The sequence below is a fragment of the Lithobates pipiens genome, unplaced genomic scaffold, assembly GCF_037356315.1.
Source record: "Lithobates pipiens isolate NorthernLeopardFrog02 unplaced genomic scaffold, aLitPip1_a1.2 Scaffold_23, whole genome shotgun sequence".
NCBI classification, from domain to species: domain Eukaryota; kingdom Metazoa; phylum Chordata; class Amphibia; order Anura; family Ranidae; genus Lithobates; species Lithobates pipiens.
In genome coordinates, this window is record NW_027507785.1 from 4,715,434 (window position 1) to 4,733,310 (window position 17,877).

Below are 17,877 nucleotides of genomic sequence, written 5' to 3' on the forward strand. Positions count from 1 at the left end.
CCCTTAAAATCCATACCAGACCTGAAGGGTCTGATATGGATTTTGAGGAGGATCTCCAGACCATTTAAAAAAAAAAATTGTCACGGGGTTCCCCTTAATATCCATATCAGACCTGAAAGGCCTGGTATGCAATTTAGGGGGACCCCCACGCATTTTATTTTTCAATTTTGGATTGGGTTCTCCTGTGGGGAAATCCCCATACTGTCTTTATCAATGAACTTTTATGTGTATTGCGGACCAACAATTCATTGTAGCTGCGAGTAGTTTTAAATTACTTTTTTTCCTTTAGAAATACGGAAAACATGCGACCCTTTACAGGCATACTTTAAACAACCCCCAGGTACGAAATTTAAAGGAATATTAACTTTTATTGTTTGACTTTAAGCATTATTAAAATCACTGCTCCCGAAAAAAACGGCCGTTTTAAAAAATATTTTTTTTTGCATTGATAAAATTAAAAATAAAATTAGCACTTTGGTTTCTCCCATAGACTTTTAAAGGGTGTTCCGCGGCTTTCAATTTTGCCACGAACACCCAAAATTGTTCACTGTTCGGCGAACTGGCGAACAGTCAATATTCGAATTGAACATGAGTTTGACTCGAACATAAAGCTCATCCCTACCAATAAAAAATAGGAACAATGGTCTGGCATATACTTGATCATGTTCCCTAAGTACCCTCAAGGGCAAGCCATCTGGTCCCAGTGATTTATTAATGTTAAGTTTCCCAAGTCTAATTTTAATTCTTTCCACTGTTAACCATGGAGGTGCTTCCTGTGATGTGTCCTGAGGATAAACACTGCAGTTTTGGTTACTGAAGCCCCCCCGATTCCCTCGTGAAGACTGAGGAGAAGAATAAATTCAATACCTTCACCATCTCCCCATCCTTTGTAACCAGATGTCCTTCCTCATTCTTTATGGGGCCAATATGGTCTGTCCCACCTTTTTTACTGCTTACATGCTTAAATAATTTCTTGGGAATTCTTTGCTCTCTTCCCACTATGAAAAAATGTTTTCAAAATGTGACAGCAGATGCGGGGAGAGAATCACCTGCCTGCTGTCAAAGGGATGAGAATTGGAGGGGAGGGGTGAGGACATATACCGGATCATGTTACATGTTATACTCTAAATATGGATGTGACGTGTAACATGCTCCAGAAGGTGTCTACAATATTCCTGATGGCCCAGGTAGGGAGATGGAGGGCAGAGATTGCTGCCCATCTTACTTCAGTCACATCATTATTATATAATCTAGGACCGGATCCTAGTAATATAAACATTTATTATCCACTTACTCTGTGCTGGAGTCCATTGTGTTCAGATGTCTTTTTCTTCATGTACATTCCATGTAGAGCATGGGCCAGAACATATACAGCCCTGTATACATAGGAAGGTGTAGATGTGTAAGCATTAAGATTGGCTGAAATATTTTTTACATCTGTACACATTTTTGCAGAAATCCCATAGAATTTTTGAAAACAGTAATTTTTGGCTCGGTTTGGAGAAAGGCACCGATACCAAAAAATCCAAAAATCTTCCATTATTGGGTCATGTAAGCAGCTGTAGAAGCTGAAACCATCATTATGGACTTTAATGTCTAGGTGGATTTTTTCTGGCCATAGAAATATGAAGCTGCAGTTGATTGATTTATGGGTCCGAGTTAGTGCAGAATTTAGTTTACTCCATTGTGGTGGGAATATAAATGTGATATTTTCTATAACAGAGGGCATGCAATGAATTATATAAAAAAAGTCATTTGTGAAAGTCCCACACACTATGATGACCTCAGCTGCTGATTTACCAATAATCATTTCCCATTTATCAATTAGAAAATCTGGAGAGAGCCAAATGATATAATCTGTACAGATCCCGTGTTGTCCCATCATCTTACTCAGTTCTTGGGACTCCTCATCACCGCTGCCGTCCTCCGATGTCATTATCCCAACCCAGTTCCACCCCATATGCTGCAAGAATGTAATAATAGCTGCAAAACGCGCCCAATCGTCTGGTGTCATATGGAATAAAGATGGATACGTTCTTCCTTCCCTCAGGTGAGGATCAGCGACTCGATAATTGATCTGGAGAAGATGTTGGGAAATATTTTAATGGGATGTTATTATGCAGATAAAGAAATATACAGTGCCTTGAAAAAGTATTCATACCCCTTGAAATTCCCCACATTTTCTCATGTTACAACCAAAAGCGTAAATGTATTTTATTGGGATTTTATGCGATAGACCAACACAAAGTGGCACATAATTGTGAAGTAGAAGGAAAATTATAAATGGTTTTCAATTTTTTTTTTTTTACAAATAATTATGTAAAAAGTGTGGGGGGCATTTGTATAGCCCCCCCCCGAGTCAATACTTTGTAGAACCCCCTCTCTCTACAAGTCTTTTTGGGGATGTCTCTACCAGCTTTGCACATCTAGAGAGGGACATTTTTGCCCATTCTTCTTCTTAAGAAAAATATCTCAAGCTCTGTCAGATTGGATGGTAGAGCATCTGTGAACAGCAATTTTCAAGTACTGCCGCAGATTCTCAATTGGATTTACACCACTTTTCAGTTTTTTATTTGCTAAAAAAGTTTAAAATATCCAATATATTTCGTTCCACTTCACAATTGTGTCCCACTTGTTGGTGATTCTTCACAAAAAATAAAAATTTTATATCTTTATGTTTGAAGCCTGAAATGTGGCAAAAGGTTGAAAGGTTCAAGGGGGCCGAATACTTTTGCAAGGCACTGTAGATCTGGACTGTGACTGGGCCATTCTAACACATGAATATACTTTGATCTAAACCATTCCATTGTAGCTCTGGCTGTATGTTTCGGGTCGTTGTCCTGCTGGAAGGTGAACCTCCGCCCCGGTCTCAAGTCTTTTGCAGACTCTAAGGCCGCGTACACACGACCGGACTGTCTGTCCAACTTAGTCCGCTGAAACGTGTTTCAGCGGACAGTCCGCTCGTGTGTGGGCTGCAGCAGACTTTTTCAGCGGACAGTCTGGCAGACTAAGTCTTTCGGAATTTCCGTAATATTGTCCGTCCAACTTTGGTTTCAGCGGACAGTCCGCTCGTGAGTAGGCAAGTTGGACGGACTAAGTATGGCGCATGCTCAGAAAGGATTTACACGGCGAAAGGTTGCATTGCAGTGTATTGGACGTCGTATTTCTAGTCCCGTCGTACGTGCCGTACACGTCATCGCGCAAGCTTTCAGCGGACTGTCTGTTCATCGTGTGTGGTCAAGTCCGTTCATTCAAAAGTAGGACGGACTGTCTGTCGGATTGTCTGACGGACTTAGTTGGCCAGACAGTCCGCCCGTGTGTATGCGGCCTAACAGGTTTTCTTCTAAGCTTGCCCTGTATTGGGCTGCATCCATATTCCCATCAACTCTGACCAGCTTCCCTGTCCCTACTGAAGAAAAGCATCCCAACACCATGATGCTGCCACCACCATGTTTCACAGTGTGGATGGTGTGTTCAGGGTGATGTGCAGTGTTCGTTTTCTGCCACACAGTGTTTTTTAATCGCGTTTATGCACATTTTTCAGCGTTTTTGGTCATTTGTGTAAAATTACACTAGGAGCACGCCCAAACTCCCACAATGCATGTGTAATAATGAATTATTAATCCCATGAGCCATTTTGGGAGGGCAGATAGAGCACTGCCTTTAGTAGGGAGCTGTCTGCTGTTGCTAGCTGCATGCACTATGGATCCAGCCCTGAAGACGGTTCAGGAAATGCTCCTTCTGATTTCTGTTGGGACAGATCAGAAGATGGAGAAAATTGCATGAGAGGACCAGAGGTCATCGGGACTGGACCCATCTTTTGATGGACCAACCCATATCTTCAGGATATTTCACCAGCCTATATGTTCAGCTGCTTAACTATACAGAAAAGTTTTTCTAACTTTAGAAGGATGTCCATTAGGGATGAGCTTCGTGTTCGAACGTTAGGGGCCATTTGAGCCAAATTCGTATGGCGCTCACGGCCCACAATGCACTGCGATGGCGCAGTGCATTGCTGGCTCATGATTGGCCAAGCATGCACTGTGACCCCGCATGCTTGGCCAATCACAGCGCCGGCAGCGAGGAGAGCCATGATTGGCCACAGGCAGGATGTCTGTGGCCAATCATAGCTCAGGCTGTGTAGTACACACCCCACACTATATAAGGCCGCCAGCGCGGCGGCCTTGTGTAGTGTGTTGACGTCTGTAGCAGTTAGTGGGTGTTCTGTGTACCTTCAACACAGTATACACTGATCGTTATCGGCCGATTGTTTGTTCTTGCTCTTCTGTAGTGGTTGTTGTCTGCGTGCCCTGACCGCAGTATACACCGCTATATTCACCTATATAACTAGCGATATATCTATCTTTTATAATAGAGCTTGCAGTCAGTGTTAGGAGATTGTGCGTGCTGTCTGCGTGCTCTGAACCCAGTATACACCGCTATATCCACCTATATAGCTAACTATCTTGCTGCTTTTAAATAGAGCTTTCAGTCAGTGTTAGGAGATTGTGCGTGCTGTCTGCGTGCTCTGAACGCAGTATACACCTCTATATCCACCTATATAGCTAACTATCTTGCTCGTTTTAAATAGAGCTTGCAGTCAGCGGTAGGAGCTTTTGCGTGCTGTCTGCGTGCTCTGAACCCAGTATACACTGCTCTATCCACCTATATAGCAAACTATCTTGCTAGTTTTAAATAGAGCTTGCAGTCAGCGGTAGGAGCTTGTGCGTGCTGTCTGCGTGCCCTGAACCCAGTATACACCGCTATATCCACCTATATAGCAAACTATCTTGCTCGTTTTAAATAGAGCTTGCAGTCAGCGGTAGGAGATTGTGAATGCTGTCTGCGTGCTCTGAACTCAGTATACACCGCTATATCCACCTATATAGCAAACTATCTTGCTCGTTTTAAATAGAGCTTGCAGTCAGCGGTAGGAGCTTGTGTGTGATGTCTGCGTGCTCTGAACCCAGTATACACCGCTATATCCACCTACTGTATATAGCAAACTATCTTGCTCGTTTTAAATAGAGCTTGCAGTCAGCGGTAGGAGATTGTGCGTGCTGTCTGCGTGCTCTGAACCCAGTATACACCGCTATATCCACCTACATAGCTCTTCTCTATTTGAGCCATCTGCCATCTGCAGGAGTTAGTGAAAGTTATGTGTGCCTCCAGCACAATATACACTACCCAATTGCTGGTTTTCCCAACTCCCTTCAGGCCATTACCATGTCTGGAAGGCCAGCAAGGAGGGGCAGACAGGCGAGCCGATAAAAGAGGGCAAGCAGGCTCTGTGTCTAGAGACAACAGTGCTGGTCGTGGACGCGGTGCATCGTCATCATCAGCACGTGGCCATGGGACATGCTTTTCCTTCTTTTCGGCAGCTGGACATGTTGAGCCGTAACATGCCAACGACTTGGTAGAGTGGATGACCAAGCCCTCTTCATCCTCCTCATCCTCTCTCACCCAGTCTCAGGGTACTAGCAAAGCAGGTGCCAACGCATCGTCTTCCCTCCTCTCAATGTCATCATCAGTGACTCCTTCTCTAGACCCACCACGTCCTCCTGAGGAGTCTCCTGAACTCTTTGAGCACAGTGTTGGGTACATGCTCCAGGAGGATGCCCAGTGTTTTGTAGGCTCTGATGATGATACTCAGCTAGAGGAAGGCAGTAGCGTGAATGCAGCGAGAGGGGATGCTCAAGAAGGACAGCAATCTTGCAGTCATGTTCCATAAGCTGCAGCATACTGCCAGGTTTGCTCCAGCGATGAAGAGGGAGGGGATGATGAGGGCACTGACTCCACGTGGGTGCCTGGTAGGAGAGAGGAGGAGGAGGAGGCACATGTCCAAGGAGGCAGGATGCCCTCTGGGGGCCAGCTTAGGGGCAGCACACCGACTGAATCACACCGCAGAGCTCCGCCTGTGCAGGGTGCTGCCTCTGCGCGTTATTCTAAAAGTTCTTTGGTGTGGGCCTTTTTTGAGACGAGTGCATCAGATTGCACCGCTGCTATTTACAACATATGTCTCAAGCGTATCTCGCGTGGCCAAAACATCAGCCGCTTGGGCACCACATGCTTGACCAGACATATGTTGACCTGCCATGCAGCTCGTTGGCAAGCGTACCTCAAAGACCCACACCAAAGAACAAAGCGGACCTCTCCTTGCTCCTCATCAGCTGGGATCTCCAACCCCACTAGACCTTCAGTCCTCTCTGAAACCTGCTCTGAGAGGAATGAAGGTGTAGAATTAGGTGTGTCAAAGCCAAGTGCTTCCGGGCACTCTGCTAGCAGTACACCCACGTCCGATTGTAGCAGGCAAATGTCCCTGCCCCAGCTGCTGGACTGGCGAAAGAAGTTCACTCCCAGCCATCCACATGCCCAGCAGTTGAATGCTAGCTTGGCTAAATTGCTAGCACTTCAACTGCTGCCTTTTCAGTTGGTAGACTCCGCCCCCTTCTGTGAGTTTGTACAATGTGCGGTTCCTCAGTGGCAGGTCCCCAAACGCCACTTTTTCTCACGGAAGGCGATTCCGGCTCTCTACCGGCATGTGGAAGGCAATGTCCTTGCCTCGCTGGACAGGGCGGTCAGTGGTAAGGTGCATATTACCGCTGACTCATGGTCCAGCAGGCATGGACAGGGACGTTACCTGTCTTTCACGGCCCATTGGGTCACTCTTCTGGCAGCTGGGAAGGATGCAGGACAAGGTGCAGTAGTGTTGGAGGTTGTTCCGCCACCACGCCTCCAAAATGCTACTATTGGTTGTGACACACCTCTCTCCTTCACCCCCTCCTCTTCTTCTTCCTCCATGGCCTCTTCCAGTGCTCTGTCCTCAGAACTAGCGGTGCTCCGTAGGCGTTCCAGGGGCTACGCAAGTACTCAGGCAAAACAATGCCATGCCGTGCTTGCGCTGGTTTGTTTGGGGGACAGGAGCCACACTGGGGAGGATGTTTTGTCAGCTCTGCAAGGGCAGGCCGAGAGGTGGTTGACGCCACGCCAGCTTAAGCCAGGAATGGTGGTTTGCGACAATGGCACCAACCTCCTCTCCGCCCTCCGACAGGGACAACTGACCCATGTGCCCATGTGTAGCTCACGTCCTTAACCTGGTGGTGCAGCGGTTCTTGGGCAGGTACCCGGGCTTACAGGATGTCCTGAAGTAGGCCAGGAAAGTCTGTGTGCATTTCCGCCGATCATTTAATGCCTGTGCTCGGCTGGCTGAGCTCCAAAAGGAGTTGAACCTGCCCAAGAACCGCCTTATATGTGACATGCCCACCAGGTGGAACTCAACGTTGGCCATGCTGCAGCGGCTGCACACGCAGCAGAGGGCCATCAATGAGTACCTGTGTGACTACGGCACCAGGACAGGGTCAGGGGAGCTCGGTTTTTTCTCACCACGCCAGTGGGGCATGATCAGGGATGCATGCACTGTCCTGTCACCATTTGAGGAGGCCACAAGGATGGTGAGCAGTGACAGGGCATGCATCAGTGACACTGTACCTCTTGTCCACCTGAAGGAGCATATGCTGCGTGGAATAATGGATAGGGCACTTGAGGCAGAACAAAGGCAGGAAGAGGAGGACTTCCTTGCCTCTCAAGGCCCCCTTTATCCAGACAGTGTTCCTGCTGTGCCACCCATCACACAGTAAGAGGATGAGGAGGAGGAGGATGATTGTGTCAGCATGGAGGTGGAGGCTGGCACTCAGCATCAGCAGCAGCAGCAGTCTTGTAGGGACGATTTACAGTCCCAAGAAACCCGTGGACTTGTACGTGGCTGGGAGGAGGTAGCTGCGGATCATGTTGTCCTTAGTGACCCAGAGGACTCCGGACTGAATGCCTCAGCTAACCTACGCTGCATGGCCTCCCTGATCCTGCAAAGCCTGCGGAAGGATCCTCGTATTCTTCGGATCAAGGAGAGGGACCATTACTGGCTGGCGACTCTCCTTGATCCACGGTACAAGGGTAAGGTTGCTGACCTTATCTTGCCATCGCAGAGGGAGCAGAGGATGAGACATCTCCGGGAGGCCTTGCAGAAAGGTCTGTGCAACGCGTTCTCAGGAACTGGGAGGTTACAAACTCCTGGTCCTGGACAACGTGTTGCTGAGGCATCGGTCAGAAGGAGCGGTGGAGAAGGTGGCCGTCTGACCAATGCTTTCAGACAATTTTTTAGTCCGCAGCCCCAAGGTATGATCGGTTCCAGCAACTATCGCCAGCGTCTGATTTACATGGTGCAGGAATACCTAGGGGCAAGGTCAGACTTGGACACCTTTCCCACTGAAAATCCTCTGGCTTACTGGGTCTTGAGGATGGATCACTGGCCAGAGCTTGCACAGTATGCAATTGAGCTACTGGCCTGTCCTGCATCCAGCGTTCTTTCGGAACGCACCTTCAGTGCTGCTGGTGGCTTTGTTACCGATCACAGGGTGCGCCTGTCCACCGAATCAGTTGGCCGACTGACCTTCATCAAGATGAATCAGTCTTGGATCACCACCAGCTACCAAGCACCTGAAGCTGATGTAACCGTATAATTTTTTTTTAAATATCACATCCCTTCAAGACTGCCTATGCTGATGCTGAGTGACTGTCCTGTTATGTTGATTGTCTATCCTCTTCCTCCTCCGCTGATATGTTGAAAGAACATTTCTGGTTCTGGGTGATGCCTAAGGCCCAATTTTTCTGCCCCTGTTTAACAGGGGTGTTTAATTACAATTTTTGATGCAATGCTTTGCAGCAGGGCTAATTCCTGCACTACAACTAGAGTATATGGGAGAGGTTGCAGTGTGGTGGCACCAGCACCAGTGCCTAAGGCCCAATTTTTCTGCCCCTGTTTAACAGGGGCATTTAATTACAATTTTTGATGCAATGCTTTGCAGTAGGGCTAATTTCTGCACTAAAACTAGAGTATATGGGAGAGGTTGCAGTGTGGTGGCACCAGCACCAGTGCCATCAGCCCAATTTTTCTGCCCCTGTTTAACAGGGGCGTTTAATTACAATTTTTGATGCAATGCTTTGCAGCAGGGCTAATTCCTGCACTAAAACTAGAGTATATGGGAGAGGTTGAAGTGTCGTGGCACCAGCACCAGTGCCTAAGGCCCAATTTTTCTGCCCCTGTTTAACAGGGGCTTGCAGCAGGGCTATTTCCTGCACTAAAACTAGAGTATATGGGAGAGGTTGCAGTGTCGTGGCACCAGCACCAGTGCCTAATGCCCAATTTTTCTGCCCCTGTTTAACAGGGACATGTAATTACAATTCTTGATATAATATTTCACAGGAGGGCCCGTTCCTGTGCCCACCCAGAGTAACGGTGAGGACTTATAGTGTTATGGCACCAGCACCACAACCACCAAAGGTCAATTTTTCTACCACTGTTCAACAATGGCATGTAATTACAATTCTTGATATAATCGTTCACAGCAGGGCGCTCCAGCGCCAACCAAGAGTCACTTTGAGGGCTTACAATGTTGTGGCAAAACCAACACCTTGTTCCACCATTTCTGCAGAGCATATAGGGCAGGCCCCTACTTTCAAACATCCAACTTACAAACATCTCCTACTTGCAAACGGAAGGAGACAACAGCAAGTGAGATGAAAAAAGATGGACAACAAAACAAATTATACAGGGGTGATAACCCTTCCCTATGTTTTCCAAAAAGCTTAAAAATATTTTTTTTGACTGGAGCTACACTTTAAAAATGTACCAGTTGAAAATTACAAACAGATTCAACTTAACACAACAAACCTACCCAGTCCCTGTCTTGTTTGCACCGTCTGTATACTGCTGTTCTAAGTATATAGGGCCTGGGGGCCACACGTATTTTCTTTTATTTAATATGGGTACGGGGTTCTCCTTAATATGCGTACAAGACCCAAAGGGGCTGGTAATGGGCAGGGAGGGCTACCCATGCCATTTTTCTCAATGATTTTCAACCATATTGCAGGAACCAGATATAACATTAAAACTGCAACCAGTTTTAAATGACGTTATTTCCGTTAAATGTCATTTTGTGCAGGGACTGTTCTAAACACGGGAAACATGTGGCACTTCACAGGCATACTACAGACAACCCCCAAGCATGATATTTAAAGGAATATTTCACTTTTTTTTCACTTTAATCATCATTAAAATCAGTGCTCCCGCCAAAACGGCCATTTTTAAAAACATTTTAGGCATTGACCCATGTCCCCTGAGGCAGGAATCAGGTCCCCAGACCCTTTTTAGGACAGCATCTTGCATATTAGCCGTTAAAATTAGCACTTTTAATTTCGAACGTTCGAGTCCCATAGACTTCAATGGGGTTCTAAAGTTTGTACGAATTTGGGGTCCGTTCGAAAGTTCTGGTGCGAACCGAACCGGGGGGATGTTCGGCTCATCCCTAATGTCCATACTCACATTTTGATGATCTTCTGGAGAGTCTGTGACCCCTTTCTTACTCAAATGGACACCTAGATGAGGATGAGCGTGTCTCCTGAGGAACATCTCCTGCTATATAATTGTTTAAGTCACATGTATTTTTAAAAGACATTGGTTTCAAATTAAATATATATATATATTTTGGATAATTTGTAAACTTCAGATAAATTGATATTTGTTACTTTCACTAGCAGCCAAATTTGAAAGGAAATTCCAATACCTATAATTTATTAGTTAGTTATTATTTACATTTGTTTGATTTTTAGATTTTCTTTTCTTATCTTCAAATTTTTGAATTTCCAAAAAAAACTAAAAACGGATGAAATGAGAACAAACAAATTTTTCGGCAGTGCACATGTCTAACTTAGACTGGACTGAGCCATCTATTCAACACAACCTATTATTACATATATAATATATTGCAGTGATCACTTACCTGTGTATGCCCATACAAACTAAGGAGCTGGGCCAGCGCATGATTTGTAGGTAAAGAACTGTCACCAATAAAAGCGGCCACTTCTCCATCTCCCTTACAATAATAGTTAGGAGCTTCCTTTTCTCTAGACAATATCTTTATGGCATATCCCAAAGTCTTCATTGGATCATGACAAGTACTGAATATATGATAGCCCAGGGTCACATTGGGCAGAAGATCTGAGTTTTTGTTAATCTCCTCGATCGTAAACATCATCACTATCATGCTTCTGTACTCTTCAAGGTCAACTCTGCAGCATATTGAGAGTATTTAATACTAAATAAAAATGGTTAATTCTGAGATTACCACAGCCTGAAAAAATGAACACTTTCATAAAAATAGTGATTTAAATCTAAAAGGCAATTTCAGATCAAAGTAGAACTCTAGCCAAAACGTTTTCTTTCACTTTGGATAGAGCAATGGAGGGTTATAACCCTATTCAGATTTTCACCATTTGTGTCCCATTGAGGAGATTGTCCTTCACTTCCTGCCCCACAGCCAAACAGGAAGTGAGAGGAAATCCCTGACAATAAAGGGAATTCCTTGGGGACCCCCCCCCCAGGTCACCATTGGAAGACTACCCTTCCATTACTTTTCTGGGGACAACCCAAAATTTGGGATGCTCTTTTGCTTTTAATGATAATGGTAAAGAGGACAAATAGAGGTAGGTATTGCTGTGGTTGGCATTTGAACCAGCGATGCTTTTATATATTTATAGATTATCATTTCCAACTGATCTCACCTGTGACTAATGATACAACGTCTAGCCATTCTAAGTCTGAAGTATGAGGATGGGTCAGTGACTCCAATGAGTCGGTGATGAAATGTATATCTTAAAGAGACCTGCATGATGTGGATATTGGTGAAGGCAGAGAGGTAGGGATGAGTCGAACACCCCCCGGTTCGGTTTGCACCAGAACTTTCGAACAGACCGAAAATTTGTGCAAACTTTAGAACCCCATTGAAGTCTATGGGACTCGAACGTACGAAATAAAAAGTGCTAATTTTAATGGCTAATATGCAAGATATTGTCCTAAAAGGGGTTTGGGGACCTGTCTTCTGCCCCAGGGGACATGAGTCAATGCCAAAATAGTTTTTAAAAACTGCATTTTTTTTGGGAGCACTGATTTTAATGACAATTAAAGTGAAAAAAAGTGAAATATTCCTTTAAATATTATGCCTGGGGGATGGCTATAGTATGCCTGTGAAGTGCCACGTGTTTCCAGTGTTTAGAACAGTCCCTGCAAAAAATTACATTTACCGGAAAAATAAATAATTTAAAACTGCTTGCGGTTGTAATGTAATATCTGGTTCCAGTAATATGGATGGAAATCATTGAGAAAAATGGCATGGGTAGCCCCCCAGCCCATTAACAGCCCATTTGGGTCTTGTACGGATATTACGGGGAGACCAGTACCCAAATAAAAAAAAAGGAAAGGTGTGGGGCCCCCAGGACCTATATACTCAGAACAGCAGTATACAGGCAGAGACTGTGTAGGTTTGTTGTGTTAAGTAGAATCTGTTTGTAATTTTGAACTGGTACATTTTGAAAGTGTACCTCCAGTCAAAAAGTCTATTTTTAAGCTTTCTGGAAAACATGGGAAGGGTTAGCACCCCTGTATAATTTGTTTTGCCGTCTGTCTTTTTTCATCTCACTTCCTATTGTCTCCTTCCATTTGCAAGTAGGAGACATTTGTAAGTTGGATATTTGAAAGTAGGGGCCTGCCCTATATGCTCTGCAGAAATGGCGGAACAAGGTGTTGGTGTTGCCACAATACTGTAAGCCCTCAAAGTGACTCTTGGTGGGTGCTGGAGTGCCCTGTTGTGAACGATTATATCAAGAATTGTAATTGCATGCCATTGTTAAACAGTGGTAGAAAAATTGGGCCTTTGGTGGTTGTGGGGGCAGTCCTGGTGCCACAACACTATAAGCCCTCACAGTTACTCTTGGTGGGCACAGGAATGGGCCCTGTTGTGAAATATTATATCAAGAATTGTAATTACATGCCCCTGTTAAACAGGGGCTGGAAAATTGGGCCTTAGGCACGGCTTGCTGGTGCCACAACACTGCAACCTCTCCCAGATACTCTAGTTGGAGTGCAGGAATGAGCCCTGCTGCAAAGCATTGCATCAAAAATTGTATTACATGTCCCTGTTAAACAGGGGCTGAAAAATTGGGCATATACACTGCAACCTCTACCATATACTCTAGTTGGAGTGCAGGAATTAGCCCTGCTGCAAAGCATTGCATCAAAAATTGTAATTACATGCCCCTGTTAAACAGGGTCTGAAAAATTGGGCCTTAGGCACTGGTGGACTTTCAGTGGGAAAGGTGTCCAAGTCTGACCTTGCCCCTTGGTATTCCTGCACCATGTAAATCAGACGCTGGTGATGGCTGCTGGAACCGATCATAACTTCGGGCTGCGGACTAAAAAATTGTCTGAACACATCGGTCAGACGACCACCTTCTCCACCGCTCCTTCTGACCGAAGCCTCAACAACACGTTGTCCAGGACCCGGAGTTTTTTAACCTCCCAGTCTCTGGGAACGTGTTGCACAGACCTTTCTGCAAGGCCTCCCATAGATGTCTCATCCTCTGCTCCCTCTGCAATGGCAAGATAAGGTCCGCAACCTTACCCTTGTACCGTAGATCAAGGAGAGTAGCCAGCAAGTAATGGTCCCTCTCCTTGATCCGAAGAATACGAGGATCCTTTGGCAGGCTTTGCAGGATCAGGGAGGCCATGCAGCATAGGTTAGCTGAGGCATTCGGTCGGGAGTCCTCTGGGTCACTAAGGACAACATGATCCGCAGCCACCTCCTCCCAGCCACGTAGGAGTCCACGGGTTTCTTGGGACTGTAAATAATCCCTACAATACTGCTGCTGCTGATGCTGAGTGCCAGGCTCCACCTCCATGCTGACACAATCCTCCTCCTCTTTCTCCTCTTCCTGTGTGATGGGTGGACAGCAGGAATACTGTCTGGATAAAGGGGGCCTTGAGAGGCAAGGAAGTCCTCCTCTTCCTGCCTCTGTTCTGCCTCAAGTGCCCTGTCCATTATTCCACGCAGCGTATGCTTCAAAAGGTGAACAAGAGGTACAGTGTCACTGATGCATGCACTGTCACTGCTCACCATCCTTGTGGCCTCCTCAAATGGTGACAGGACAGTGCATGCATCCCTGATCATGCCCCACTGGCGTGGTGAGAAAAAACCGAGCTCCCCTGACCCTGTCCTGGTGCCGTAGTCGCACAGGTACTCATTATTGGCCCTCTGCTGCGTGTGCAGCCGCTGCAGCATGGCCAACGTTGAGATCCACCTGGTGGTCATGTCACATATAAGGCAGTTCTTGGGCAGGTTCAACTCCTTTTGGAGCTCAGCCAGCCGAGCACAGGCATTAAATGATCGACGGAAATGCACACAGACTTTCCTGGCCTGCTTCAGGACATCTTGTAAGCCAGGGTCACCCAAGCCGTGATGTCACCCGCAAGCCGCACACTGATCCGTGCATGGACATTTGAATGCACCTATATTTATGTTTACCACTCGGCACTGGAGATCAGTGCAAAAAAATGTGAGTGTACCATTTTATTTTGCTTCTCTTTTAATAAATCCTTCATAAACGGAGAGCACTAGATCTTGTCTTTTATGCTTTTATGTGGAATCATGCTGGTATTTGGGACATGAAAAGGATCCACCTCCGGAGTACTCCCGTTATGTTTGCTGATTGCTGTGATTAACCCTTGTTGGGAATATGCGTTTTTGACCTATCTGATTTATCAGGGGTCCAGTATTTGAGGTGAGAGTCCATCTTGCTCTTTGGTGGAAGGGATCACATCATCACCTGTTTTTTCTGATTGAAGACACACTGCACAAGCGTATTCTTCTTGAAAATCTATTTATTCTATCTTATATTTCATTTATAGACTTTTCTATACGCACTATATTTATATTTACTTTTGTTAATTTTTATCTGCACTGTACTGTTATTTTTTATGTGGAACATGACTGCAAGATTGCTGTCCTTCTTGAGCATCCCCTCTCTCTGCGTTCACGCTACTGCCTTCCTCTAGCTGAGTATCATCATCAGAGCCTACAAAACACTGGGCATCCTCCTGGAGCATGTACCCAACACTGTGCTCAAATAGTTTGGGGGACACCTCAGGAAGACATGGTGGGTCTAGGGAAGGAGTGACTGATGATGACATTGAGACGAGGGAGGAGGATGCGTTGGCAGCTGCTTTGCTAGTACCCTGAGCCTGGGTGAGAGAGGATGAGGAGGATTAAGAGGGCTTGGTCATCCACTCTACCAAGTCTTCGGCATGATGCGGCTCAACACGTCCAGCTGCCAAAAATAAAGACAAGCGTGTCCCATGGCCATGTGATGATGACGATGCACCGCATCCACGAACAGCACTGTTGCCCTAGGCACAGAGCCTGCTTGACCTCTTTTATTGGCTCGTTACTGTCTGCCTCTCCTTGTTAGCCTTCCAGACATAGTAATGGCCTGTAGGGAGATGGGAAAACCAGCAACTGGGTAATGTATATTGTGCTGGAGGAAGACAACACCCACTAAATCCTGCAGATGCCTGTATGATAGAACACCAGCAATAAAGGGTAAAAACAGGGGTATACTGTGCTGGAGGCACACAACACCCACTAACTCCTGCAGATGGCTCTATTCGAGAACAACAATAAAGGGTAGATACAGGTGTATACTGCACTGGAGGCACACAACACCCACTAACTCTGGCAGACGGCTCTATTAGTGAACAGCAATAAAGGGTAGATACAGGTGTATACTGTGCTGGAGGCACACAGCACCCACTAATTCCTGCAGATCGCTCTATTAGAGAACTCCAGCAATAAAGGGTAGAAACAGGTGTATACTGTGCTGTGCTGGGGGCATACAACACCCACTAACTCCTGCAGATGGCTCTATTAGAGAACAGCAATAAAGAGTAGATACAGGTGTATACTGCGCTGGATGCACACAACATCCACTAACTCCTACAGACGGCTCTATTAGAGAACACCAGCAATAAAGGGTAGATACAGGTGTATACTCTGCTGTGCTGGAGGCACACAACACCCACTAACTCCTGCAGATAGCTGTATTGGAGAACAAAGCAATAAAGGGTAGATACAGGTGTTTACTGCGCTCGAGGCACACAACATCCACTAACTCCTGCAGATGGCTCTATTGGAGAACAGCAATAAAGGGTAGATAAAGGTTTATATTGTGCTGGGCTGGAGGCACACAACACCCACTAACTACTGCAGATGCCTTTATTATAGAACACCAGCAATAAAGGGTAGATACAGGTGTATACTGTGCTGTGCTGGAGGCAAACAACACCCACTCACTCCTGCAGGTGGCTGTACTGGAGAACAACAGCAATAAAGGGTAGATACAGGTTTATACTGTGCTGGAGGCACACAACACCCACCAACTCCTGCAGATGGCTCTATTGGAGAACAGCAATAAATGGTAGATACAGGTGTATATAGTGCTGTGCTGGAGAAACACAACACCCACTAACTCCTGCAGGTGGCTCTATTAGAGAACTCCAGCAATAAATGGTAGATACATGTGTATTCTGTGCTGTGCTGGAGGCACACAACACCCACTAACTCCTGCAGATGCCTTTATTAGAGAACAACAGCAATAAAGGGTAGATACAGGTGTATACTGCGCTGGAGGCACACAGCATCCACTAACTCCTGCAGATGGCTCTATTGGAGAACAGCAATAAAGGGTAGATACAGGTGTATACTGTGCTGGAGGCACACAACATCCACTAACTCCTGCAGATGTCTCTATTAGAGAACTCCAGCAATAAAGGGTAGATACAGGTATATACTGTGCTGTGCTGGAGGCCCACAACACCCACTAACTCCTGCAGATGCCTTTATTAAAGAACACCAGCAATAAAGGGTAGATACAGGTGTATACTGTGATGTGCTGGAGGCACACAACACCCACTAACTCATGCAGATGGCTGTATTATAGAACAACAGCAATAAAGGGTAGATACAGGTGTATATTGTGATGTGCTGGAGCCACACAACACCCACTAACTCCTGAAGATGGCTCTATTGGAGAACAGCAATAAAGGTTAGATACAGGTGTATACTGCGCTGAAGGCCCACAACACCCACTAACTCCTGCAGATGGCTGTATTAGAGAACTCCAACAATAAAGGGTAGATACAGGTGTATATTGTGCTGTGCTGGAGGCACACAACACCCACTAACTCCTGCAGATGGCTGTATGAGAGAACAACAGCAATAAAGGGTAGATACAGGTGTATACTGCGCTGGAGGCCCACAACACCCACTAACTCCTGCAGATGGCTAGAGAACAGCAATCAAGGGTAGATACAGGTGTATTCTGTGCTGGAGGCACACAACACAAACTAACTCCGGCAGATGGCTTTATTAGAGAACAGCAATAAAGGGTAGATACAGGTGTATACTGTGCTGGAGGCACACTACACCCAATAACTCCTGAAGATGGCTAGAGAACAACAAAAAAGGGTAGATACGGGTGTTTTCTGCGCTGGAGGCACACAACACCCACTAACTCCTGCAGATGGCTCTATTGGAGAACAGCAGTAAAGGGTAGATACAGGTGTATATTGTGCTGTGCTGGAGGCAAATAACACCCACTCACTCCTGCAGATGGCTCTATTAGAGAAGAGCAATAAAGGGTAGATCCAGGTTTATACTGCGCTGGAGGCAAATAACACCCACTAACTCCCGCAGATGGCTCTATTAGAGAACAGCAATAAAGGGTATATACAGTTGTATACTGCGCTGGAGGCCCACAACACCCACTAACTCCTGCAGATGGCTAGAGAACAGCAATAAAGGGTAGATACAGGTTTATACTGTGCTGGAGGCACACAACACCCACTAACTCTTGCAGATGGCTCTATTAGAGAACAGTAATAAAGGGTAGATACAGGTGCATACTGAGCTGGAGGCACACAACACCCACTAACTC

The 17,877-nt window shown here is 45.9% G+C and overlaps 1 protein-coding gene across 1 annotated transcript in view; it reads right to left on the reverse strand.

Moving 5' to 3' along the window:
* Positions 1 to 11,645, reverse strand: part of LOC143926788 (vomeronasal type-2 receptor 26-like) — a 45,260-nt gene extending 33,615 nt beyond the window's left edge. Inside the window, exons 1-2 of the mRNA XM_077450835.1 lie at positions 11,617 to 11,645; positions 10,836 to 11,124 (exon numbers count right to left, since the gene is read on the reverse strand). Of these exons, the coding sequence (XP_077306961.1) occupies positions 10,836 to 11,124; positions 11,617 to 11,645 (318 nt within the window). The remainder of the gene's footprint in view (positions 1 to 10,835; positions 11,125 to 11,616) is intronic.
* Positions 11,646 to 17,877: the final 6,232 nt, after the last annotated feature.